At 51.0% G+C, this 23,098-nt stretch overlaps 4 protein-coding genes across 4 annotated transcripts in view; 1 reads left to right on the top strand and 3 right to left on the bottom strand.

The window, feature by feature from the left end:
• Positions 1-1,146: 1,146 nt before the first annotated feature.
• On the bottom strand, positions 1,147-2,424 carry ETH_00027650 (uncharacterized protein; the record flags this gene model as incomplete). Its single annotated transcript, XM_013372956.1, has 1 exon — positions 1,147-2,424. The coding sequence occupies one exon, from the start codon at positions 2,422-2,424 to the stop codon at positions 1,147-1,149; it is 1,278 nt and encodes a 425-aa protein (XP_013228410.1).
• Positions 2,425-5,261: 2,837 nt separating this feature from the next.
• Positions 5,262-6,146, top strand: ETH_00027645 (haloacid dehalogenase-like hydrolase domain-containing protein, putative; the record flags this gene model as incomplete). The annotated part of the gene is made up of 1 exon (XM_013372955.1): positions 5,262-6,146. One exon carries the CDS (start codon positions 5,262-5,264, stop codon positions 6,144-6,146), a length of 885 nt encoding a protein of 294 aa, XP_013228409.1.
• Positions 6,147-6,628: 482 nt separating this feature from the next.
• ETH_00027640 (phosphofructokinase, putative) lies at positions 6,629-14,842 on the bottom strand (the record flags this gene model as incomplete). Its single annotated transcript, XM_013372954.1, has 18 exons — positions 6,629-6,963; positions 7,248-7,321; positions 7,510-7,794; positions 7,998-8,179; positions 8,267-8,407; positions 8,677-8,844; positions 8,988-9,080; positions 9,233-10,036; positions 10,183-10,332; positions 10,555-10,670; positions 10,808-10,891; positions 11,036-11,213; positions 11,475-11,582; positions 11,728-12,255; positions 12,736-12,846; positions 13,162-13,548; positions 13,848-14,365; positions 14,770-14,842. The coding sequence occupies 18 exons, from the start codon at positions 14,840-14,842 to the stop codon at positions 6,629-6,631; spliced, it is 4,335 nt and encodes a 1,444-aa protein (XP_013228408.1).
• Positions 14,843-18,492: 3,650 nt separating this feature from the next.
• ETH_00027635 (uncharacterized protein) overlaps positions 18,493-23,098 on the bottom strand; it is a gene marked incomplete at both ends in the record, with an annotated part of 9,536 nt that continues 4,930 nt past the window's right edge. Inside the window, 8 exons of the mRNA XM_013372953.1 lie at positions 18,493-18,545; positions 19,001-19,084; positions 19,393-19,528; positions 19,979-20,052; positions 20,410-20,451; positions 20,614-20,667; positions 20,784-21,411; positions 21,635-23,058. Of these exons, the coding sequence (XP_013228407.1) occupies positions 18,493-18,545; positions 19,001-19,084; positions 19,393-19,528; positions 19,979-20,052; positions 20,410-20,451; positions 20,614-20,667; positions 20,784-21,411; positions 21,635-23,058 (2,495 nt within the window). The remainder of the gene's footprint in view (positions 18,546-19,000; positions 19,085-19,392; positions 19,529-19,978; positions 20,053-20,409; positions 20,452-20,613; positions 20,668-20,783; positions 21,412-21,634; positions 23,059-23,098) is intronic.

Here is a 23,098-nt window from a genome sequence, read left to right as displayed (position 1 = left end):
AGATCTGATGCGGTTGATTGCATGCCCAAGGGTGCCAGTAACAATTTTTCCTTCTTTTTTGAAGAGGACTCAGGAGCATACCGGATCCCCTGGAAACCAGGGAGCTTTACTAACCAGTCAGCCCTGTCTCCAAATTAGCTAATTCCAGGTTATGTGTAAGAGGTTGTTAAGAAGCGAAGACAATCTGCGCAGCTGCCTGCGTCGAGCATTCTATTTACGTTATCCTGCAGCATCCACATAGTTGCTGAGACACATTACCGAAATACGAGGGCAAAATGCCCTGAAAATAACACGCAGTTAGGCTCTCGCTTATGACCGGCTAGTCCATATCCAGCTGTCGTTCACGTAACCCTTCTCCACTTCACTCTTCAAAGCTCTCCCTGGGATACTCGCTAGCGCCACCAAGATCTGCACTAGAGACAGATCTATTAGAGCATCTCTCGTGCCAGTTCTGCTTACCGGAAGTGGCCCACTTGAGGTTCATTGTAACCCCAGCAGTTCAATTGAGTATGCATTGATTCTTACCCATTTAGAGCTGAAGAAAAGGCGGACAACGCGTCCCCGATACCTCTTACCGTCCGCCTTAAACGAATTGAACTCCAGCTGTGCTGAGGGAAATTTCGGGAGAAATTAGCTACTATACTGTCGAATTAGGTTTTCACCCCTATGCCCAGGTTTGACCAACGATTTGCGAGCCGAAACTTTTCCCTGACGGCAAAAAGCCTCACGCTACACGCAAACAAGTTATGAGAGAAGAAAATAACCCTCGGTCTGAAGGCGTGAAATTCCACGGAAGAAGCCAGAAAAGAGAAGGCGGGTTCGCGATTGCGGATCGATCGATGCAACGAGCTTCTTAAGCAGCTAGACGAGACGCAGAACACAAAAAGTTGCGTACCTCATGTCTATCTACGCCCGCATAAATGCGATACGCGGATCCCAGATCCCTCGGGCTACACCACAGCAGGTGTGCCGTGCGCATTCAAATTTGAAAATTACAGCAACGGACCTGTTCCCTTCCTGGCTTCCATCGAGTAAAATCACACTCAACGAACGTAACTACACAGTACGCCCATGTATAATCATATATATATATATATACACACACATATATATATATATATGTCTATATGCCGCTCCAAATTCAGCTTATCTGAGGTCCTCCGTGAAGGCTGCGTGGAATTCCGTAGAACAACTCTTGCTGCCACAAAGGGAACATCCCCCACCACGTTTCTTCAAATGCACCAAATCACTCCTTGTCACGTGGGGCTTTGGGAGGTCTCTAAAATGGAGAGGACAGCGAGCCACTGACTGAAGGCATCGGCCCGCAAGAAAAGCTCTTCGTGACTGAAATACGTCCATGCCACCATCTGCATTCTCTGAGCACTGAGATGGCCCCTCAGCATGTCCATTATGTCGTTCTTGCTCTGCCTCCGCCCTAAATAGGGCAGGGAGCACAACTCTTTCGTTCAAAATTTCAACGACACGGGCCGCCGCCCGCCCGTAGGTCCACACAGTCGTCAGTCGGCCGAATGTGCAGACAGTGCCCGGCGGTAAAGTGTTGCATTGGCAGTTTAGCGGTGGCTGCTGCACGTAGGGGCCACTCGACTCGGGTGGTGTTTCTTCGCTTTCCAATCTAAACAGAGCCATATTGTCATCTAACCCGAAAAAGCGGCTATCCAGATGAACGTGTAGCTGCTTATCAGTTTCAACGGATCTGCTGACTGCACAACGGTCAAGTATACCACCAAATGGAAGAGTCTCAGCGAGAACTAGGTCACGAATCATTGGAGATAGGCAACTTAGATTGACCACCAGAAAGCCATAGGAAAAGGGCTGGCACTGGTGCGCAGGCTTATCAGACAAGCAGCTCGTGGGAGTGAGCATGACATGTCGGGCGTAAACGAGCTCACCAGCCTTAGTATGCGTCAAGAGATGCACCGTGTCACTACCTTTAACTGTCACTGTGCCGCTACAGAGGACTGAGACGCCCATTTGCGAGCCAAACAGTCTCTGTCCCACGAGTGTGACATTACAGTTGAAGCGTGTAAAGGAAGCGAAACACGGGGGCACATCTCTTAGCCAGCGCATCCTTGTGTCATCTGCTGGCTGAGGCAACTGGGATCCTTCTTTTCCATTGCTTGCAATGCCTTCCTTTGATTCTGTTGTGGTGACCGTTTCAAAGGAAGCTCGAGCGAGGAAGTCCCTGAGAGCTTGGACGCGTTCCCTTGAAACTTGTCGAGCCGCGCACTTCCTGTGAACCTTACGTAGCCCTTCTGAACTGTCTGAAAAACTGAGACATTCAGTTTCTTCGGGCCACCATCGGGGGTTTCCCAGAAATCCGTTCAAAGATGCCTTTGTAGCATCCTTGGTCATGTCTGTGCCTTGTGTCAGGCCCCGCGCGGCAGATGCTGTCTCATGAGCCATCAGAAAATACGCAATTCGGAAGTTTCACGTGTCTGAAATTTTTGTTCCGGCTCGTTCGCGCCCTCACGCACCGCACGGGTATCCCGATAGGCAAGACCTAGAACTTTGGGCGGCACTTCTGCATGCCGAGCCACCGCGTCCGCTGTGAAACTCTCTCAGCATAATGCCTCATGCAAGCAACAAGATGTAGCTTAGCCTATTGTCCTGGAAGCGTCTGAAAGGCCGTCATTTGTCGAAGGTTCCTGGTGGACAACAGGCCAGCGTCCTGGCAACGCAGAAAGGGATCTAGTGGGCCCAACTCGAGCTCGTCCCTTCGACTGCAGTTATATGGCCGTAACGACCAGCTTAGTGTTTGCAGCAAGCTCAAGCAACAACATTACAAACTCCTCCTCAGCGCCGCTCTCACCGGTGGGCTCAGGTCAAATCCCACATACCAGGGCCCTATGTGAGACCTTTGCCAATGGGGAATCGCAGTTGCGCAATATAAATCGACATAGAATTTAGTCTAGCGTAGTCTGCAGGACAGCGGAAAGCCACATCCTAAGGATCGAGAGGAGACAGTGGGGCTTTTATGAGACGCTTGCCTTCATGAGGCACACAGTTTGGCACAGAATTAGGAGCTGGACACGGGAGTACGATGCAGCACTAAAATGTCAGATTCATTAATAAATAGAAGATAAGAATGGAGGGCAGTTTTCGCAATTCATACCGCTCCTGCTTCTTGGTAGTTGGAGTAGAAGCACACACATACACAGGCACGTAACCAGCGCCAGGGATACAGCACAACGGTTTGGACAACTGCTACAGATCCAAAAGGCGCAACTCGATGTTGCAAGTCCCGTCATAAATTAGGAGTACACTGGTCTCTCCGCGCTTTTCCGTGTCGAAAACTCGTGGACTCGACGTAGTGTTCCATAGTTACAGCGATAGCTATAAGCACTTTGCAGTGAACATGCAAAATTTTCTCACAATTTCCTTAGAGTGAGGTCTCATTAAAAAACTATTGCGCAATGCGGTTAGGTCTCCCAGTGCAGCGTCTGAGGTGTTTGTCTCTCAAGAATGCTCGCATCGTCTTGGGGACAGCTAAGTCATCCCATGAGCAGGTCACGTAGACTACACGAATATAGTAGTTTTGTTGAATTCAAACCAAATGTCGAATTAGGAAGAGTCTCTTCTGAACTTCCTGGCGTGTACAAGTGCAAGCTGGCAGCTTTCCCATACGCTGTTCAACAGCTAGCGGCATGCATTATGCCCCGTTTTCACTTCATTCATCCACTGTGTGGTGAGTCTTTTGTTACCTAGGGGTGTAGTGCAGGCCTACGGTCTACGGATTACAGCTTTCAATGTGAAAAGCTAGAAACGGCCAAAAGTACTATGGATGCGATTGGTGGAGTCGAAGCTGACCGATGACACAGCCGACTCCCGCAAAGGAGTTACCTGTTAACGGGCTTTGCATTGGCATTTGGCCTGATATGTTGACTTGCACGCTTAGCTGGAAGTAACGGTACCTAGCTGTTCTGGACGATATGGCTGCGCAGAGAGCAAAACCTCGGGGTAAGAACAAATGCTTAGTTTAAGTCGCCATAATGGTCACGCTTGCAGAGTCGCGGTCTACACTCAACCGTCCACCAAATGGTATCTCATTCACTCTAAACGGCGATGCAGAATGTACATAACAGCTGATGCATTTTCGACTTCGTCCAGCTTGGACTACACCGATACAGGCACTGTTGAAAGTATCTGTTCTGGGCTAAAGAAACGAAAATTTGGCAAACAACAAAGGAGCTTGTAACACCAAGTGTCTTCCTTTCGGGATGAGCAATAGCATTAAGCGATGCCAGAGCCATTCCAGCGCCACAATCGGCATCTATTAGTACTACAGCCACTAGCACAGCGGCTTCAGAGACAAACAAAGTAGATCTGGACTTCGATTTCGGTTTCTGAGGGATTGAAATATACACTCAAGGCTGACGGGGCCGAGCCCCGAGGGTAATGGCTTCTGTTTCATTGATCCAGCAACGCGGCTTCAAAAAGTCACTCATGCGGTTTTAAAAAAGTGCGCGATCACCCAACGAGGCGTCTTACATAGGTCTGCTTGCTTAGAATTCCTCAGGACACACTGCTAAGCACTACAGTCATTGTAAGTCTGTAAAGCTTGCGCCAGGCAGTGTGCGACATCCATTTGTTACAGCATAGCTCTGCATCTCTGGCAAATATTATATATACATTTATGAAGTGTACCAAGCACTGACTGCCCGCAGCGGGCACCTGCGGTTGCCTCTCTGTCCATGTGCTTCTCAGTTGCAGACAGCGGAAGCTACAGTTGGTAGATGATGTAATTGCAGCCTCGGGGCTCTTTTGGCCCAGGTAGAGTCGATTAATTTTAATCGCTTCTACAATGACACACTGCTAGCACATACATTGCTTGTATGGGACTTTTAATGCAGTGCTCTAACTCGAAGCGGCACATCTACTTTGCCTGTATTCCATGAGGGAATAGTGCCTAGGAGTTGTCAAAGGCTGAGCTTTCGACACTATGTTTTTAGTAATTAGCATTTTAACTTGACATTCTCGTAGGTATAAATACAGCGAAGCCGAACATGTGGTGTATCATGGCTCAGACCCCAAAAGCGTGGCAGTGACACACATTATGTTGCTGCTACTGGAGTTGCTTCGCAGCCTATTTGATTTCACCAGAAGTTGTTTTATCTCTGAATATATTTTGTTTTTCTCCCGAATAAGTGTATTTCAAGTTCTATATTGAGCTTTGTCCTCCTTTGTCTTGTCATCGGTGTCAACACTGTGTTCTTGCCCTTTCTCGACGTGCGATTGCGGCCATGGATATTTCAACCTGCTGTGAACTCGGAGGGGTGAAACTCATTCTGACAGACTTCGATTACACTTTTCTTGATTCTGATCACAATGCTTCTGAGGCAAATGCAGCAGCGTTTGGCAAGACTGCGGCAGCCGGAATCATCACGGCCATTGCCAGCGGGCGGTCCAGAGACGGAACACTTTCGTGTCTCTCTGAAACTTGCAAGGGGCTCATGAAGTACAATGGGTATCCTGGAATTTTTCTGAATGGCAGCGTAGTGTATGGACGGAATGGGGATATCTTGTCATGCGCGGAGATACCGCTTCCTGGCCAGCACCTTTTGCTAGAGAAGATGAAGGAAATGGGAGTGCTGAATAACATTCTCGGTTATACTCCAGATAAAGTCTTATGCATTGAAAGGAATCAGTATACGGATAAGAGCTATGTGGTGTACAAAGAGCCAGCACCAGAAGTGCTGACATACGAGGAATTTGCGTCCACACGATTCGTTAAACTCGTGGCGTGTGGGACTGTGGAGTCTACGAATCAAGCTCGACCACTTCTGGAAAAGGCAGTTGGTGACCACCTAAGATGCGTGAGGCCCCTTGACTGGAATCTTGAGTTCATTAACCCTAGTGTATCTAAAGCCGTCGGAGCAAAGGTACTGCTGGAACACCTCGGCGTGGACGCAAGTGACGTGCTTGCAATGGGTGACGGCGAAAATGACATACAAGTGCTTAAGCTAGCAGGGGTTTCCGTGGCAGTTGCAAACGCGTGTCCTGCAGCCAAAGCTGCTGCAAAGTACACTACTGTGAGCAACAACGAGAGCGCCTTCCAGGTCGTCGCCGACCTAGTCTTGAGTGCACAGAGAGGAGCGGGAAAGTCGACAAAATTGCTGGCTAATTGATGGCCGAACTGCAGTGCTTGGGCATTAGTCATCCCATGCTTTTTTCCCACCGGCGTACACTAGCCAAAAACTGTTTTCATCCCATTTATAGTTCTTCACTTGAACTGCCGTAGTGCCTTTCCTTATCAGCATCCTTTAGAAGGAATAGAGATGGCGTATCTTTTCGCAAGTATTTCACAAGTCAATTCATGACGCCACGCGATAGAGAGACTTTACAGGCGAGACCACGAGCAAGTGTCTCACAGGACGCAATATAGGGCGTCCTGCATCCACGACTTCCTGCAGGCCAGGGTGTGGCTGAAACCTATGTTGTATATCAGCAACAGCCTAATCCTGCTATACTGACTGCGTGCTATGGTCTAACCGGCTCACTACCAGTATTCGGCTTCGCACTCTGCCACCGAATACCGCCAGCAGCCCATTAGCGAAGTACCCATGAGAAAAGTTGTACCAGTTATTTGCAAAACAAGCATCGCTCTCGCTCAGTTGCCAGGTGGTTTAGATGATGATGGTGGCCGCCCGAGCGGGCCTTGATCTCTCCATGTTGACTTCCGGAGAGCAGCCGGCTCGACATCTGTAAAATCTGTCTCATCACTTTGTCCAAGCGCCGGCATACGCGTGGTGAGCTCGTCAGAATGAAACACTAGCATAAGAAGCCCTGTTAGGGAAACAAAGGCGTGTTTTAGGATATGGTCCGACACGCCAAAACTGCAAGTATTCCGCAGAATGTTGGTATAACACTCGACGCGCCGCACCATGTCGAAGTATTCCGCTTGCTCCTCGTACAGGACGCGGTTAAAGAATGTTGCGCCAATGCCTGTACGTGCAGCCGCACACAAACGGGGATCACAAACCCAAGATTCGCGCATCCTTTCCCACTGTTTCCAGCTGAAGACGTGGAGGCCACCAAATGCGCATATTACGGCTTGTACCAGCGGCATGTTGGGCATGCACTTCCTGCCGCACGACCTTGCATATATTCTGGCGAAACGGTCTTCTCGCGTGACAACCTCTCAGGATTACTAACTAGCTACACGACGTTTAGTTCAGTAGCATTAAACACGATGAGGGTTCACTCCTGGCTACAGTACAGTGACTTGCCATAGAACTGTATGGGACCAGGATTGCAGAAGCGATCCTCCATCATCCACTGTTCCAGCGCTGTCTTCATCCACCTACAAAAGGACCCACAGGCGAAGCAAAGCAGCTATACTGTTTCCTAATGCACAAGCCGGACCCTGAATCGTCTCAGTGAAGGAGACATAGTTCCTACGTAACACTGACTGTAGCATTCAAATTCCACACGAACTGTTATCCTCAAGTTGTGCTCTGCACTACCCTTGAACGCTGCGGAGCTTGTCACCTGTAAGCTTTGCCATCAAGGCTAACTTCAGAGCTGGGAATGACTGGCTGCTCTGTAACACTGGGTGTCCTTGAGCTACGGTCAATTCCAACGTCTGCTGCAGAAGTGCCCGTGCGCTGCGTCGCCGCTGTCAGGGTAGGGTTGTCCTGTACATTTGGTACCAGACGCATGAGCGACACAAAAGGCACAGAGCCTAAGTGCCATTCTTTTGGATTGCCACACAAGCCGCGGATGCTGCAGCAATGCCCCGTTACTCCTGATTCCACTAAAATAGAGGCGAGGTTCCTGCAAACATGAACCACAAAGGCTGGGGAACAAGCCCTGCTGGGTGGACTACGCCGTAAGCGCATGCATTTTCGAATTCCGCAGACTTAAATACTAACTTAATCATTCCTTACTAAATCAGACAGCGAATCTAAAGGAACTCAAACATGAAAAGACTGAATGCTCTGTATGTCAGCTAGGCGGCCGTTACCACGAAGACTCACCCGTAGGCGTAAGCCAGATTTGCGTCGAAGGTCGAAGGCATTGAAGATCTCCCTTGGTAACCAAAAAAATGAGTCACAGCCTGGAATTTCCCGCAATACCGGCCTACTGACGCCCTATACTCTAACTCTTCTTTAACCATTTGGGCCAAAAGCTCCTCTGTTTCGAGACGCTCAAAACGAATCTGCAGACAAGCATATCATACCCGCAGCAAGATTCCGCTGCGCCGTCACGTGGCCACAGCTATTCACCTGATTGATGTAGGACGCACCTCTCCCATATCAACCTGGACGAGTTCCCTTCGGATGAATTTAGGGAAAGTTTTAAAGAGCGCGGCACTCCATGGAGTCAGTCTCCAGTTCCAGCTGTCGGGCTCGTTCGCCGCCCAACTATCCACGTCCATAAGTTGTTGCTATTACGCACCATACAATGCACAACACTCCAAATGAGTCCAGCACCATCCTAAGTGTGAGGTACGCTACGGCTCTTCCGTGGGAGCGGCTTGTTACTCTAAATCCTCACCAAACCACAGTGCTATACGTCAAGCCTCTTAAACTCTTCCCGGATCTTCCCGGATCTACCAGTGCCTTTGACAGAAACTCGAGCTTCAAACTGATAGGGAATCAGTGATGAAACCTGGGTCTGCAGTTCTGCGTGCGAATAGCTCCGCTCGCTCGTTACCTGTGCTTTTTTCATCTCTCCTTTTGACTGCGCCTCTCTGATGATCCTCCGGAGCTCAGCCAGGAGAATCTTCATGTTGGGCAAGTGCATCAAAAGTGCATCTGGAATCAAGACAGTTCCAAAGTTCCTTCCCAACTCTGCACGACGACAGACTACATCTGCAATGTCCTGAAGGTAATGCATGTGCACAATAGCACGCAGTTCAATATGGTCTCACTAAAAGATGGACCGCAGATGCACCTACTCCAGGACAACCATAAGTCCAACACATGTGCTTCGAGCTCTCTTGCTTGCTTGCTACCTGAACGTACCTGCACAACGTGAAGTAGAGTCTTGTCAGCAGCCCCATACTCCTCTGCAATGATGACGACGTTTGGATGGGTTTGCAGCGCACATTCCAGAACCTAGTAAATCCAAAACAAAGAGCACTCGCTTAAGCGACGAAGTAGAAAATACCGCGAATAACCTTACAACCATTAGTTGGTTTACACGTGTTTCGCAAAACGTGAGAAAAGAAGTACCAAACTGTTCACAATGCTTGACGATGGGGGCCTACCTCGAACGAAGGCTGCCTGCCCATGAGTCTTATAAAATGCCAGTACTTCGGCATAGAGGCGGCATCCGTAAGAACGTTGCCAATGAGTGCCGCATACACCTTGGTGCTGCTGTCGAATCCAACGCAGGTCTCGATAAACTCGCCAGCCAAATTGTTGCTTCCAGTAGCAGGAACCCCGATGATGGAGGTGCGGCATTGGCGCGCGAGGAAGTACTCTGCAACCAGTGCAGCTTCAGACATGGCGAAAGCGGATCCCGGCATCACCAACCCGTCTAGCATCAGCTCCTCGCAGCGTTGCCTCACAGCTTCTTGGTTTTCGACGGATCCCAAGCAATGAGTAGTGCTACGTCCTGTGAGCTCGCAGCCTCCCTGGTTTAAAAACAGTTCCAGATTTTCGTCTGTAATTTCAATATAATTTTTCTCAATCAGGCCCTTCAGACCAAAGAAAGCCAGGCACTTGCCCTGTACCATCTTCAGGCGTTCATGAAGTCCCCACAGGACGTTCATGACTCCAGGGCTCTGTCTTGATAACAGGACGAATCCAACGCGAAGGCCAAAGTTGATTGGTGGAGTGTATTTATCATGTGCTACTTCATGGAGGTAAAATAAAGTGCTGTTTGCCAAGTACGGGTAATGCATCAGCACCTGACGCTGAGTGTATGGGTCCTTGCAAAGAACCTGCTTCATCGGCCTCGCCTTGCACTTCGGGTCGAGGCATAGGGGAGGCACAGGCGGACGATGTGTCAATCGCTCGCGCTGCAATGCACTCAAGAAGCCGAAGCTCTTGACAACACGGCCACCAACCTGCAGAGCCAGGACACGATGAAAGCCGTAAGGGCGGCTACAAACCAGTGAGGTGCCGAAGGCAAGCCGCCTGTATGGTCCTGCTGCGCGGTCATCACAAAACAGGCGCTAGGCAAGGCATGCAGCTGCGATGAGAAAAACCTCACCCCGACATAACTAACAGACTCCGACTGGTGCAAAAGCTCATCCTCTGTTGGAATGGATACAGCATACGGCGGCTCGTCTGCCGTGGGCCCCTCAAATTGAATCGGCCCAGGCACGCGATAGAAATCACCGAACTTCCACTGGTCGCGGGCCTGTACCAAAATTAAACAGTTAACAGATGCAGTGTAAAAATCCTATTCTACTTCCAAACTGCAGAAACCCGTTATGCCAAGAGGTAACTACAGTCTTAATGCCTCACACAGTATGTGGTGTTCTGCTTCACGCAAACGTCTGCGCACATAGCTGTCACGGCCTCCAAAGTTTCACGGCCTCTTGCACAGCTGCAAATTTTTTCGTGTGGCAGCGGCACTCACCCGGCAAAAAACTTTAAACAGAGGACCGTCAAGGTCCACTAGAGAACGCGTGATTGCAGGGAAGGCTACACCTTTAGCGTCCTCCTTGACGCACATCATCGTCGTGAACGGTACGCCTGCGTTAAATAGTCCATTGAACGGTACATACAGGCTCATATGAGCAGCCAGCCACTTGTGGCCCTGTACTGAGGCCAGATAGTTGCTTGTTTCAGTGTTGCAAACGTAGCACTAGGGTCATAGAACGCCTGCACACCTGCTGGCGTCCACAGGGTGGGATGCTGATCAAGGTTCCGCACGACGGACATGTATCCGTTCCTTCTGTTGTCAACAAGGGCGCCTAATACCAAAAAAGGCGCAACCATGCAGTATTACAACACTGCATTGTCATGCAGAGCAAATGGAGTCGAGACTCGCCGCAAAACACGTGTGTAGGGAGCATTCAAAGGCAATGATCTCTTCTCTTTGTCGAAGTACATCGTACCCGCAACGAACCCAAGAGAATAACAGTAATTCGCATCAAAATTTGACGGCATCGCGCAGCGCCCTTCATAGCCGAAGTAATGTGGCATGAAACTCCACTGTTCAGGGTCCTTCCCCTGCTTCGCCAGCTCATTTTCTAGTAGCAAAATCAATAGCCTCTCAGTTGCTATTTTCGCCACCTGTGCAAAAAACAGAACAAATACTCGCAATGTTCAGGCCTGCCTTTCGATGTCAAGCTTTCATCTTGTCGCTCTGTTAACGCGCACAACTGCTGCTCAAACTTGTATCAAAACGGTGTGAGCAAGCTGGCTTCTTTTCAACAGATCGGCTGATACCAGGCGCCCGGGCAGCGTGAAAGGAACACCTTGCGCACGGTGAGCACGCTTCGCCGAGCGCAATTCTTCTACACCGCTGGCCAAAAGAGTCCCGCATGAACGCACCTGGATGTAGCCTGTGCTTTCACGGTCCATAAGCAGTTGGTCTTGAATCACATCAGGAAGGAAATCCCAAACAGCACGGGTTGTCTTCAGTAGCTCTGGCTTGAAAGTCTGTGTGCGCAGACGTAGTCATAGCCTCAAATAGGGGTAGCTTCATATCCAGCATTGCTCTGAGGGTTGCGCCTGTTCATGTGTTTGTCTTTCCCTGCCGCTTAAATGTCTTAGTAAGGAGAGCTCCACAAACTGACACACTCACTTGTCCTGTTTTCAAAACGCTATTAAGTTCTTTAATGAGCTGCTTCATTTCCGGAATGAACTCGATTAGGCCTTCCGGCACAAGAATAACGCCATACATCTTTCCGTCTGCCGCGCGTTTAAGCACAAGTTCGACAAGTTCCTGCACTATCTGCTCAAGCGACATGTTCTCCTTCTCCACCTCTTCCCCGATGAAAACGAGATTCGGTCGCGCCTGCATTGCGCACTCTAATACGAGATGAGATGCGCTGCGGCCCATCACTCTCACAAAGTGATACACTTTCTGGGAGCTGTTGACGTCAATGCACAGGTTGCCGATGAGCTCCGAATATGTCTTTGCCGCCGTGTCAAACCCAAAGGAGGCCTCAATCAGAGCATTCTTCAAGTCCCCGTCAATTGTCTTGGGTACTCCAATGACACAGCAACTTGGGAGGTTCGTTTCAAAGGACTCTGCTAGTAATGCAGCGTTGCTGTTTGACCCGTCTCCGCCGACCAGCACGAAACCGTGCAGCTCCAATGATTCGCAGACCTGCAGGAATGGAAAAAAGGCAGCTGCACAAAAGCAAGCATGTCGGCAGCGGGCGCCCTTAGTGAGAGGCCAACCAACCCTTCATTGGCAATCCAGGAAGGAAACAAATGAAGGGGTGAAAGATGCTCCGGCTGACCCCCTGTTGTATTTAATTCGCCGAATATAAAACACATGCAGACTATTTGTACCCCGCTACTTAACATGACCGCACGAATCATCCCTCCATCTAACTTGCCCGAAAACCCACAGCAATCTCGTCTGCAGACGAGATTGCTGTGCGTCTGCAGACGACGCTTGAAAAGTATGGTGGGTGTTCTTCACAAGAAATTTAATGTATTAAACTTTAGCCCCTTGGAGCTCAGGGCTTTTCGTGAGACCAAATAAGTTTTCAGTAAATGCTCGTCTGAATCCACCCCCTGTGAAGCTACCAATCAATATGGTGAAATGTCCCGGCCGAACATGCCTGGCAGTAAAGCCTACCTCTCTGGCCCGTTGAATGTCTTCCTCTCCACCAACTCTGCCACGTCCTGACCAGAGCATATCGAAACCTCCCTGGTTCCTGAAGTCTTCCATGAGCTCCTCTGTCACGACCTGCGAGAAATTATGGCGCCAAGCATCACAGCTCTTATATTAGCCCTGCGCATCTTTTCAGCGAAATAGAACCCGCTGGCATCACACACGTCCGTCTCACTTTCCCGATTACAGCAAATCCTATTTCAATTCCGAAGGGCAGCGGCGCTTCCGCTGTTCGTATTCAGATCTAGTGTGAGCGTGCTACAGCCTCATTTAATGCAGCGCGTAATCCTTCGCATTACTACATGCTGTCAAGGCAGATGGACTCAATATTCGTCAACTGGAAAAACTAGCATGGTTCGTGTGACTTGCCGTGTAGTTTTGATTCATCACCCCATCCAGGCCACCCATGAACCCCACAAGCATTGACTCGGAGTGTTTTTGTTTGACAAAGTCATACAGCCCAGCAATTACATTGTGCCCTCCTGGAGCGGGGCCCCCACTGAGAACTATCCCGATCCTCAGAGCTTTGGAAAGCTGATGCTCTTGAGGCTCCTTAGGAGATGCGGTGCCGCTGCCCATGCCCGGCACTAACTCTACGTACTTCTTCCCGTATGTGGCTGGGAAGAACCCCCGGAGCTGTTTCTGCACTTCCTCAGACTGATGCAATGATGGATGGTCCACTGGACACTCAGATTCCACCAAACGCAGCTGCTGGCTCTCAAGTGCAGAAGGAAGAGTGCAGCGCCACGCCCGTCGCAGTCGCTGGAGAGGGGACGACTGAGAAAGTCATTCAGAGCGACAAGCAAGGGTTCGTACTCAGTCAGACGCAGTCGACTGAGACAGACACATAAGTTCCCCAAGAAAATGCGTGATCGACAGTGCCATGGATTCGAAATCCATTGCGCGAGAGCACAGGTGGGAACGCCAAAAAACAAGCTACCTCAAGGCATGCTGAATGAGAAGCAATATATATATCAGCCCATCCACGACCCATATATCCATGTCCATATATACCAGAGCTACACGGAAGGCGTGGAGGCTTCGGGGCAGCAGAATTTGTGCCCTACAGAACTCACCCGTTCAAACAGATCTGCTGAGTGTAAGTGGACCTTCCCGTTAGTTTCCTGTTCTTTCAGGACAGCATCGACGGATGGAGCTGCTTCGCTAGGTACGCCTGTGGCGAGAGTACCGAATACATTTCCTTCCGTCATGCCGAAAGAGGAGAGGCGGCGAGATAATTGTCTGCTCCTAGCGTCAATTGAGAGTCCAACCCCAGCTCGGAAACTAAACCGTTTAACAGGTCTCGAACCTGGCTGCTGGCGGGTGCTTTGGGCGCTTGTAACCCCCATTTCGGCCGGTGTGTTCTCCGCCTCTGCCGGCCCCCTTGGCGACTGCGTCGTCCCCGTCGCAGGCTTCCACGCATCACGAGATGGCGAACGGGCTCCATGAGGATCTGCTGGAGGTGCTGAAAGCTTGTATTGGTTGTCTTGAGTCAAAACCAGTAGAGAGCGACCGCGACGCAGGTGCGCAGGAACGGCAAAAGCGCCGCTCGCCGCACCGGCAGGAAGGACAGCCACAGGGTGGCCGGGAGACCCTGAAATAAAAGAAAACGTGGCACACGTAAGAAACCGCTACTAAGTGCGAGCATGCTTGGCACAATCAAGTTGAATGGTAGCAGCTGTCATCTAAGTTCGGTAGTGCCGTCGCGTAATCTACAGCACACGACAAGCAAAGGCCCACGGCCTCTTCTACGTTTGTGCCAGCCACTCAGGCGCTCGTCCAGTCCAGCAGACAGATCTGTTTAAAGAGAGACTTCCTAAACATCGCGGAGGGAACAGAGCGAGTGCGTCCCTGGTCATTACAGGGACCCCGTGTGGCGTGTGCGCACACACGAACTTGTCTCGTGCCATCACGTTTCACTGCCAACAGGTATTGTCAAGCACGAATTATTAGATGCAGCTAGTGGAAGGGGAAGAAAAAGTTGGGAAGCACACTCACGCTGAGGAGGAAGAGGAGGAGCGCCGGGCCTGTGGGCCCCCGAGGCCGGAAGCGGTATTCGTTCCTCAGGCATTTTGGAAACTGTCTTTATGTTCCTCTGAAATAGTAATGAAGAGGTTACGAGGAAAGGAAGGGCTAATTTTCTCCGTTACACCGTGTGGGCTGAGACTCAGCCCCAGCAACACACACATGCACACACGCGCACACACTCTATAAGAAAGTCTATCCTGCCTCATAGCAACAAAAACTTCGTTTAGAAGAACAGGTAATGCAATCATCAGGACAAAAACAGAGTGGCTTAAGAGATCGTGCTGAACTCGTGGGAGATCAACTCGGCGGTTCTTCGGGACACTAGCACCCTGTACAACTCATCTGCTACGTTGTAAAATATCATTTGAGTCTGTGACAAGCTTGGCTGCCTGAACAAAGTGCAAACTCGCCATCCCATGAGCACCCTTCGCATCAGAGTAACACGGGGGTCGAGTGCACGAGTAGCCACGTGGGTAGACGCTACACATTGTAAGGGAGAAGTGCGAAAGTGCCCCTAATCTCAAAAATTATGGATCGACTTGGTATGCAAACTCATTGACGTGCGGTGGATCTTCAGTCTACTGCTGAGTTGAGGTGTTGCGTTTGTAAGTGCAGTCACTAGTATAATATCTGTTTCTGCTGTGCTCCGAGTCTGAAGGGAAACACCACACGCAGACCTTTGTGAAAACACTTGGCATGGAAAATGTGTATTTAGGATAGAGCGGGGAGGCATTCTTGATCCGCGTTGGCAGTCCCAGCGTCCGTGAAGCAATGCACATTTTGGCTCTATATACCGCCGCTGCAGGCTTCTACACAGTTTACGGGACAGCACTGCTTCCTAAGCTACGACTTGCTTTCACTGTGTCCACGCGTTAAAGCCCCAGCGCTGTGGCATGAATCGCTTGAGAGAGGGTACAGTGCCGCACATCCGCCAACCCGTACATGCAAACACCAGCGTCTTCGTAAGCACGCAGCATAATGGGCCAAACTATCTTCCGTTGGGTATGCCGTAGCTCTAACGTATACGAGCATCATGCACTGCTTAGCTGCAATAGCAAATGCACGAGAGCAATGCTCGAATGTGCCTTAGGGTAAGCGGCGATGCTCAAGCAAATTGTCGTCAACAAGGAGCGGTTGTTTTCAAAAGGATTCTGCCGCGCATTTCCTTGAGGCAAACTACGATGCAAGACTCTTAACCACCTGCACTCTGTGGTCTAGCGTGCTTATAGACGTGCTGACGCTGGCATTAGCAGGCCACCATTTCACACGGCGCAGAGAACTACTAGTACACGAGCTTTGAAAAGCTATTATGTGTAATCTAGGCGGCGTTGCGGGCGGTAGACACGGTGAGCCTATGACGGGGGTGGGGCGCTCTTGTGAAAGAGCCTCGACTACTCAGTCTCATGGAACCGGTAGTCTAAGGGTATTCCCACTCCACTAAACTAAGTAAGACCTTTTTGAGAGCCTACTTGCGGGCTGCGAATGAAATCTCACAATACCTATGTAGTAGAACAATAGCATGGTACCGTGTGCTTCTGACGAAAGGGGATGAGGATCTCCTGATACTCTGTGCATGGCATTCGGGAACTGACCCCATAATTTTGTTTCTAGCCCTGTATGGAGACAGCTGGGGCCAGCAATAAGCAAACTGTTAAACCTAATTTGTCACATGAATGGCATGTTCTACGAGGGCACCTCGGTCCTGCAACCAACGCGCCATTTTAGAGACTAGGATGTGAGGACCTCTTGCGCTTTGAGAAAAGCGCAGACTTTCTAGGGAAGCACAGCGAACTGCAAACGGTTTCAAGACTTGATTGCCCCACCAAGAGTAAGGTGGCATCTGCCAAATTTTCCGGCAGTCAACAGTTCCTATGGCAGTTCCACTGGTATTGCTGCCGATGGGCACGCTTTATTTCCAGCCATACAGTAAGTTAAAGTGACTATTCTGACTCAACGGAGTTAGCTGCTACTGACTACAGCGCTGCTACAACTTTGACGACGTTGAAGGCACGACAGTGTATGAATAGGACTTGCCTCTCCGGATAAACTGTGGCGGGAACTGTCTGCCCAATGCGTGGCTGCTCCGACCTCTGCTGACCTCAAGCTTGCTGATGGTTGAAAAGAGTTTGAGGTCCAGCGCATTGCGCGGCATTTACGTCGTCCACGTAATACGCCTCTTAATTCCTGCTTCCCAAGGCGCATTTCCTGTTCAACCAACTGGAGAAACAGATAAAAAAAAAGCCCTCACTACACGCTGGTCTGCAACTACTCGCACTGTCAGCAGAAGCTCCGCGAGAGCCTGCGTTCAATGAGATGCGACGGTGTCGTTTCTCGGGGGAGCTCGTTCGCTGCCTCGTTCGCCCTCCCTTGAAATGCAGACCTCACAAAAAATGTGTAGGCCTCATCAAAGTCAAGAGAGCAGGCCTAATGAAGGCAAAGAACGTTCCTCACTAAGCTTTGCTTGCTTTGTGTCCCACAGCTTCTCCATGAGGACCAACTTTGCCTAGTGCTGCACCACTTTCGCCAAAATGCTGCCATTCTGCTGCCTGCCTCAGAAGTGGGGGAGGGCAATGTCGTGTGGAGTAGATCCAAGGGCTGCCTGATACGCACAGGCTCGGGCGAAACCACGTTAACGCTATTCAGAGGAGGCGCTGACCACGAGATGACAACACTCCTGGTCAGCAAAAGGCGGCTGCGTGTAGACATACAGCTGAAACGCTGCAAGGTTGATTCAATTTTAAGAGTTCAGCTTTGGTTCCTGCTACATGCTGTGCATTCGTCTTCCTTCTCCGGAGAGGTCCGCTAATTGCATATTGCACAGTCTTCCTTTGCAATTTATGGATGAAACTAGTGGCGCAACACCTATGCAGACGTGCATGCCTGAGAAAAGGCATCAATGTCCTTCACTTCATAAGCTCTAAAGTTAGGCCCCTGAGCACGTATGTTCTTTATGTGCAAGACAACATGAACGGGAACACTGAACACTAGAATTCGCAGGTGTGCATTTCTTCTACTACTTCCATACGAGTTAGTAGGTACACGCATACTCCAGCCGACTTGCAGGTAGGCTCATACATGCATCGACTCATCCATCTTGCATCACTGGCTTTTCCGTAGCCGTCCCTTCCTGATAGTGCGGCAGCAGACATCAATTGTTCGTGAAGGCTGTGGAGGGAGCTACTGGTGTTGCTACTTCCCAGGCTCAGCAACGAACCACCGAACTACAGATTTCGTGTAGCAAGGAAGAATGAAACAAAATCGCCCTTGTGTTCATTGGGACCTGCGGTTGAAGATCCGCTCTAGTTGCTGCCGCCCCGTACACCCAAATTATCGCCCCAGCAGCACATGACATCAGCCACTGCGTGCAACAGTAAAGGGCGGATACAGTTACAATCGCAGTGAGGAGACGCCCGCCCCCGACTGCGAAAGCGGGGCGAAGGGCAGTAGCTAGCTAACTAGCTAGCCATCTGGTTGGAGCTGGGACGGGGCTGTATGCGTGTACGTGCTGCGCTCTTGCTACAGTTGCAGCACCTGCAGCTGCGCCTGCAACCCCTGCGGGGTGACCAGCCTCACTGTAAGGAAGCTCGTCTCTCGCACTTGCGGAGCTCACATAGTGCGCTTGATAAGTTGGTGATTGATAGTATATTGCTCCTTCACCAAATTCCATCTTTCGTCTGTTCCTTTCTCTTAAGTTCAGTCGGCCCCCTCAAGGCCAGAACCGAAGCGACTGTTTTTCACTGAGAAGCCTGACAACAAACAACATTGCCCGCCCACCGAGTAAAAAATAAGAATATATACTATCTGCAACCTATATAAGCGCAGGTGCACGCATTCCGCGAACATACAGATGCGCAGTCTTCACACAGAACTACATACACGCGTGTTGGTTGCATACATACAAACGCGCACCAACACGCACCAACTTGGATGACTACGCAGATAAAGCTGTAAAGTTTGTACATAGGCACGTGTGGATGCTATCATGTGCAACTTCGCGTGCACGTACAATAACAGAATATCGGCAAGCAAATTTGTTTGTGCAAGCTAAGTTGCCCGCTTGTACACGCATTGTGTGTCCCAACAGCGATGATCACGTGCCGACAAAAGTAATACGAATGTAAGATGAGCAAACAAAAATGCAACTGTATAAAACAGAGGCGCAAGACACACATGAAGTAAGCACGACCTAACATTGCCTTACCCAATAAGGACGGGTCTACCGGACGGCCTTGAGGCTTTTTCTTCCGTGATCTTCCTTTTCCATGGCTCGCCTCCCAGGTTGTTGCTAGAAACAAAACAAGCAAGTTAAACCTTATGCATGCATTACTTGTCGAACAGCTCTTGTATGTCCTATAAGAGTAAAGATTAAGCGCAGCAGCTAATACGCAGACGAAAGCACCATGCAAGCATGCATAGAGCCGACAAGAATGCACTGGCGGAGCACTAATCTTCTTCTCAAGAATAGATTATTCCACTGCTTCTGCTTCACTGCCTAAGCACTGCCATGCCCCACCACGGCTGCGCGTTTTCTCATCTATTTCCTGCCCATTGCAAAAACAGTGCTATCACGCTCACGTGGAGAGAAGAACATACCATGAACGCCCCCCTTTTCACTTTGGGGCTTCTTTAGGTATTTGTCGTTCGTCATCACAAAGTTCTCCGCAAAAAGACGTAGATTCTTGTTGTTGGGGAAGCTCTCTAGAAGAAATTCCTCCACATCCAGTGGGTTCTGAAACGCACAAGTGCTCCATGCTCACAAAGTCGCGGTCATTTACACTGCAGCTCACTTCATGCCTGAATATGGACCAGCAGTGAGCGCAACCATGCATGCAGCCGCAAAGCAAGCCAAAAAGAAACAAACACAGAGACTGGAAAACTTGTGCAGCATCCAGCCAAATATGGTGTAAAAATGCGTGGTAAAGGACTGCTTAGAAACACGTCTCCCACCAAGCAGCCACATCGTGCTTAAGGCCGTAAAAGGAGAATGAAGAACAAGATAAGTGCAGGACAACACGGATTAAACTTTCACTGCAACGGTAAAATGTCTAGTTGCAATTCAGCGTGCTGGCAACAAAAAGACGTGGTTCGCGAAGCTCTTAGGCATGCATCCATTTCACGAAAAAGTCGTGTGTCCGTTTACTCGCGGCAAGTTCACTTCAAAGAAACGCTTCGAACTCACATTCATACTCGCAAGATACTCCAGTATTGGAACTTCCAACGGCAGCTCGCACTCCGTCAACAGCGACTTCCACTCTGCCATAGCAAAGAGTCACGTCACCACGGAACGAAACTTCTGCTGCCTCCCGCCCCTCGTTTTCACTGTCTAAGGTGTTCCTTCGTTTGTGTCTGTCTGTCTAGTTTTATTGATCCTACGAGATAAGCCCGGCTCCCTGGCCTGCTTGCTTCATCGTCTGTGCCTCTATTTCTGTATGCTCCTGTCTGCTGTGTCTGTCAGCCGCTGTTAGTATGTGCATGAGCCTAAGTGCCTCTGTCTGCCTCGTGTGCAAATCTTTGCTCAAATGCACGCGCTTCACTGTTGATCGTAATTTGCAAATACGAACATATCCGGCAACTGCTGTGCTTCCGCTCTTGTCTATTTCGCACTCGCACCTTGTAGCTGTGCCGCAGCACGTTTTGGAGATCCACTGTCGGCTGCAGATGCAACATAGTCGTTCACACGCCATGCCTTTAAGTTATCTCCACACATTCCAAAGCACCCAGAAACAAGCTCCCACCTGAGGCACGCTGCCTCTCCCCCGCAGCAGCAGCAGCAGCAGCAACAGCGGGAGCAGCAGAGCAGAGGTGAGACCCCACCTGCAGCTCCGGTAGTCACGGCAGGTAGCTCTTCGCCAGCAGATCGCCTCGTGCCTGCGCAGCCATGATCATCCCTCCGCATGCAGTGAGGGGCCTGTTGCCGTTGAAATCACACACTTAAGGCGTGAAATGCAGAATTACTGTATGCGGAAAAACGTTTATGATCGTACCTGAAGAGGAAACCGCCGGAGCCTTCGTCGCTGCCTCTCCGTCCCTCTTAACAGGTGCAGGAACCGCAGCTCGCTGTTGTTGCTGCTGTTGCTGTTGCTGCTGCTGCTGCTGCTGAATGGGGGTCAAGGGCGGCACTGAGGCAGCGAGGCCCTTGGGGGCCCCCTGCGCCCACGCAGTCGCGCCCAGAGGCAAGGTGCTGCCCTCTTTCTTGCTGTGAGATGCAGCAGCAATAAAATCCTGGAGCGACTGAGTGTTGCCCTTGACCTTTCCTTTAGTACTGGGGGCATTTCTACGAGCTGTTCCGGAGGCGCCCTCGCCGCCGCCCACCGGAGATGGAGTCACGGCACCTGCTGCTGCTGCTGCTGCAGCACCAGCACCAGCAGCAGGCGTCACTACAGCTGGCGTCACGGAGCCGCTGCTGTTGGTGTAGGTGTTCGTTGCGCCCTCAAGAAGATCTGGAAAATCTTCAGAAGAGCCCACTGAAGGGGCCCCTGGGGCCCCCAGGGTTCCTGGAGCCCCCAAGGACGCAGGGTTCCCCCAGCCCGCAATAACCTGGCCGTTGTTGTCCTTCCGCTGCATTGTAGCCCACCGAAGGCGAGCAGCAGATGCTTCCTGCTGCTGCTGATGCTGCAGCAACAAATCAACACAGCACCAAGTACAACAAGCTCAAACCCGCAGCTACAGCGAAAAGACACTTTACAAAAAGCAGAAAAAAACACTATTCTGTGCAAAAGCCGCAGCAGCATCGGCACTGCAAACCCCAGGGAGCTGGGCCAGCGTCCAGCAGCAGCAAACAGCAGCAACGCCCGAGGCAGCAACTGCTGCAGCACGATGGTGCAGTTGAACTCACCGCTTTTAAGGCTGCTTCTTCCTCTCTTCTCCTTTCCTCTGCTTCCCTGGACTGTTCTGCACTTTGCAACTCCATCACTTCCTTCAAAGTTACAGGTCTACTCGCAACTGCTGCAGTAACTGCCACCCAAGGAGCGGGGCCCCCCAGGCCAGTCCTCCGCTGCTGCTCTCCTGAAGCATCTTCTCCTGCAGCACGCCTGCTTATCTGCTGCTGCTGCTGCAGTTTGGGGGCCCTGGGGTCCACCTCAGGCTGCTTAACCTCTTGCAACGGTTGCTGCTGCTGCTGCATCAGGTGCTGTTGCTGGTGCGGCTGCTGTTGCTGTTGCTGTTGCTGTTGCTTCTGTTGCTCCTTCTTTCGCTGGCCCTTGTGACCTGCTACCTCCCAGCCACCCTTTGCAGCCTCTGCTGCAGCAACGCCAGCAGCAGCAGCACTGACAGCCTTTGGCTTGGTGACGCTCGAAGCGGCCTTCTCCTGGGGCGCCTTCTGTTGCTTTTCACGAAGCTGCTGCGGCTTCTCTTGTTTTTGTTGTTGCTGCTCTTGCTGCTTCGTCTGGCGTTGCTGCTGTTCCTGCTGCTTCGTTTGGCGCTGCTGCTGCTTTTCCTGTGGTCTATCCTGCTGCTGCTGCGGGTTCCTTTTGTCTTGCGGGTGCTTCTCCCTCTCAGCTGGCTTTTGCGGCGGCTGCTTCTCTTGCTGCTGTTTTTCCTGCTGCTGCTGCTGCCTTTCTTGCTGCTGCTGCTTTTCCTGCTGTTGTTTCCTTTGCCTTTCCTGCCGGCATGACTCCTCCATAGCAGCTGCCCAGGTTTTAGGTGGAGCAGGGGCTGGTGCTTGTTGCTGCTGTTCCGCTTGGTGTTGCTGCTTCTCTAGCTGCTGCTGCTGCTTTTGCTCCTGCTCCTTTGACTGCTGCAGCAGTTGCTGGTGAGCTTGCTGCAGCTGCCGCTGCGTCTCAGACAGCTTTTCTGGAGACGCGCCAGCTGGGGGCTTTTGCTGCTCATCTACTTGTCTCAGCTGCTGCTGCGGCTCTTGGTGCTGCCCATGAGGTCCCCCGATTCCGAGGAGGTTCTTCAGGGTAGATGTCATTTGCGCTGCACGACCCATCACAATCCCCTGCTGCTGCTGCTGCTGCTGCTGCGGCTGCTGCGGTTGTTGCTGATCTTCAGGGGCGCCTGCAAGAGGTTGACGGTGCATGGCCTCTGCATGCTGCTGCTGCAGCATGAAGAACTGCTGTACTTGCTGCTGCTGCTGTGGCGTCTGCCGTTCATGCGTCTGAACAGAAGGCATTTGGGCCATATCTGCAGCAGCAGCCCGCAGTTGCTGCTGCTGCTGCTGGTGATGCAGCGGCAGCCCCGAGCGCCGCATCCACATTTCCCAGGCGCCAGCATCGTCGCCAACAGCAGCAGCAGCAGCAGCAACTGCTGTCTGTGCTGCTGCCACAGACAAGTCATCAGCAGCACGAGAAACAGCCGA

Source organism: Eimeria tenella, genomic scaffold (assembly GCF_000499545.2).
Source record: "Eimeria tenella Houghton genomic scaffold, Eth_scaff114, whole genome shotgun sequence".
NCBI lineage: Eukaryota > Apicomplexa > Conoidasida > Eucoccidiorida > Eimeriidae > Eimeria > Eimeria tenella.
The sequence above is the reverse complement of the archived record's forward strand: the minus strand, read 5'-3'. Positions and strand labels throughout refer to the sequence as shown.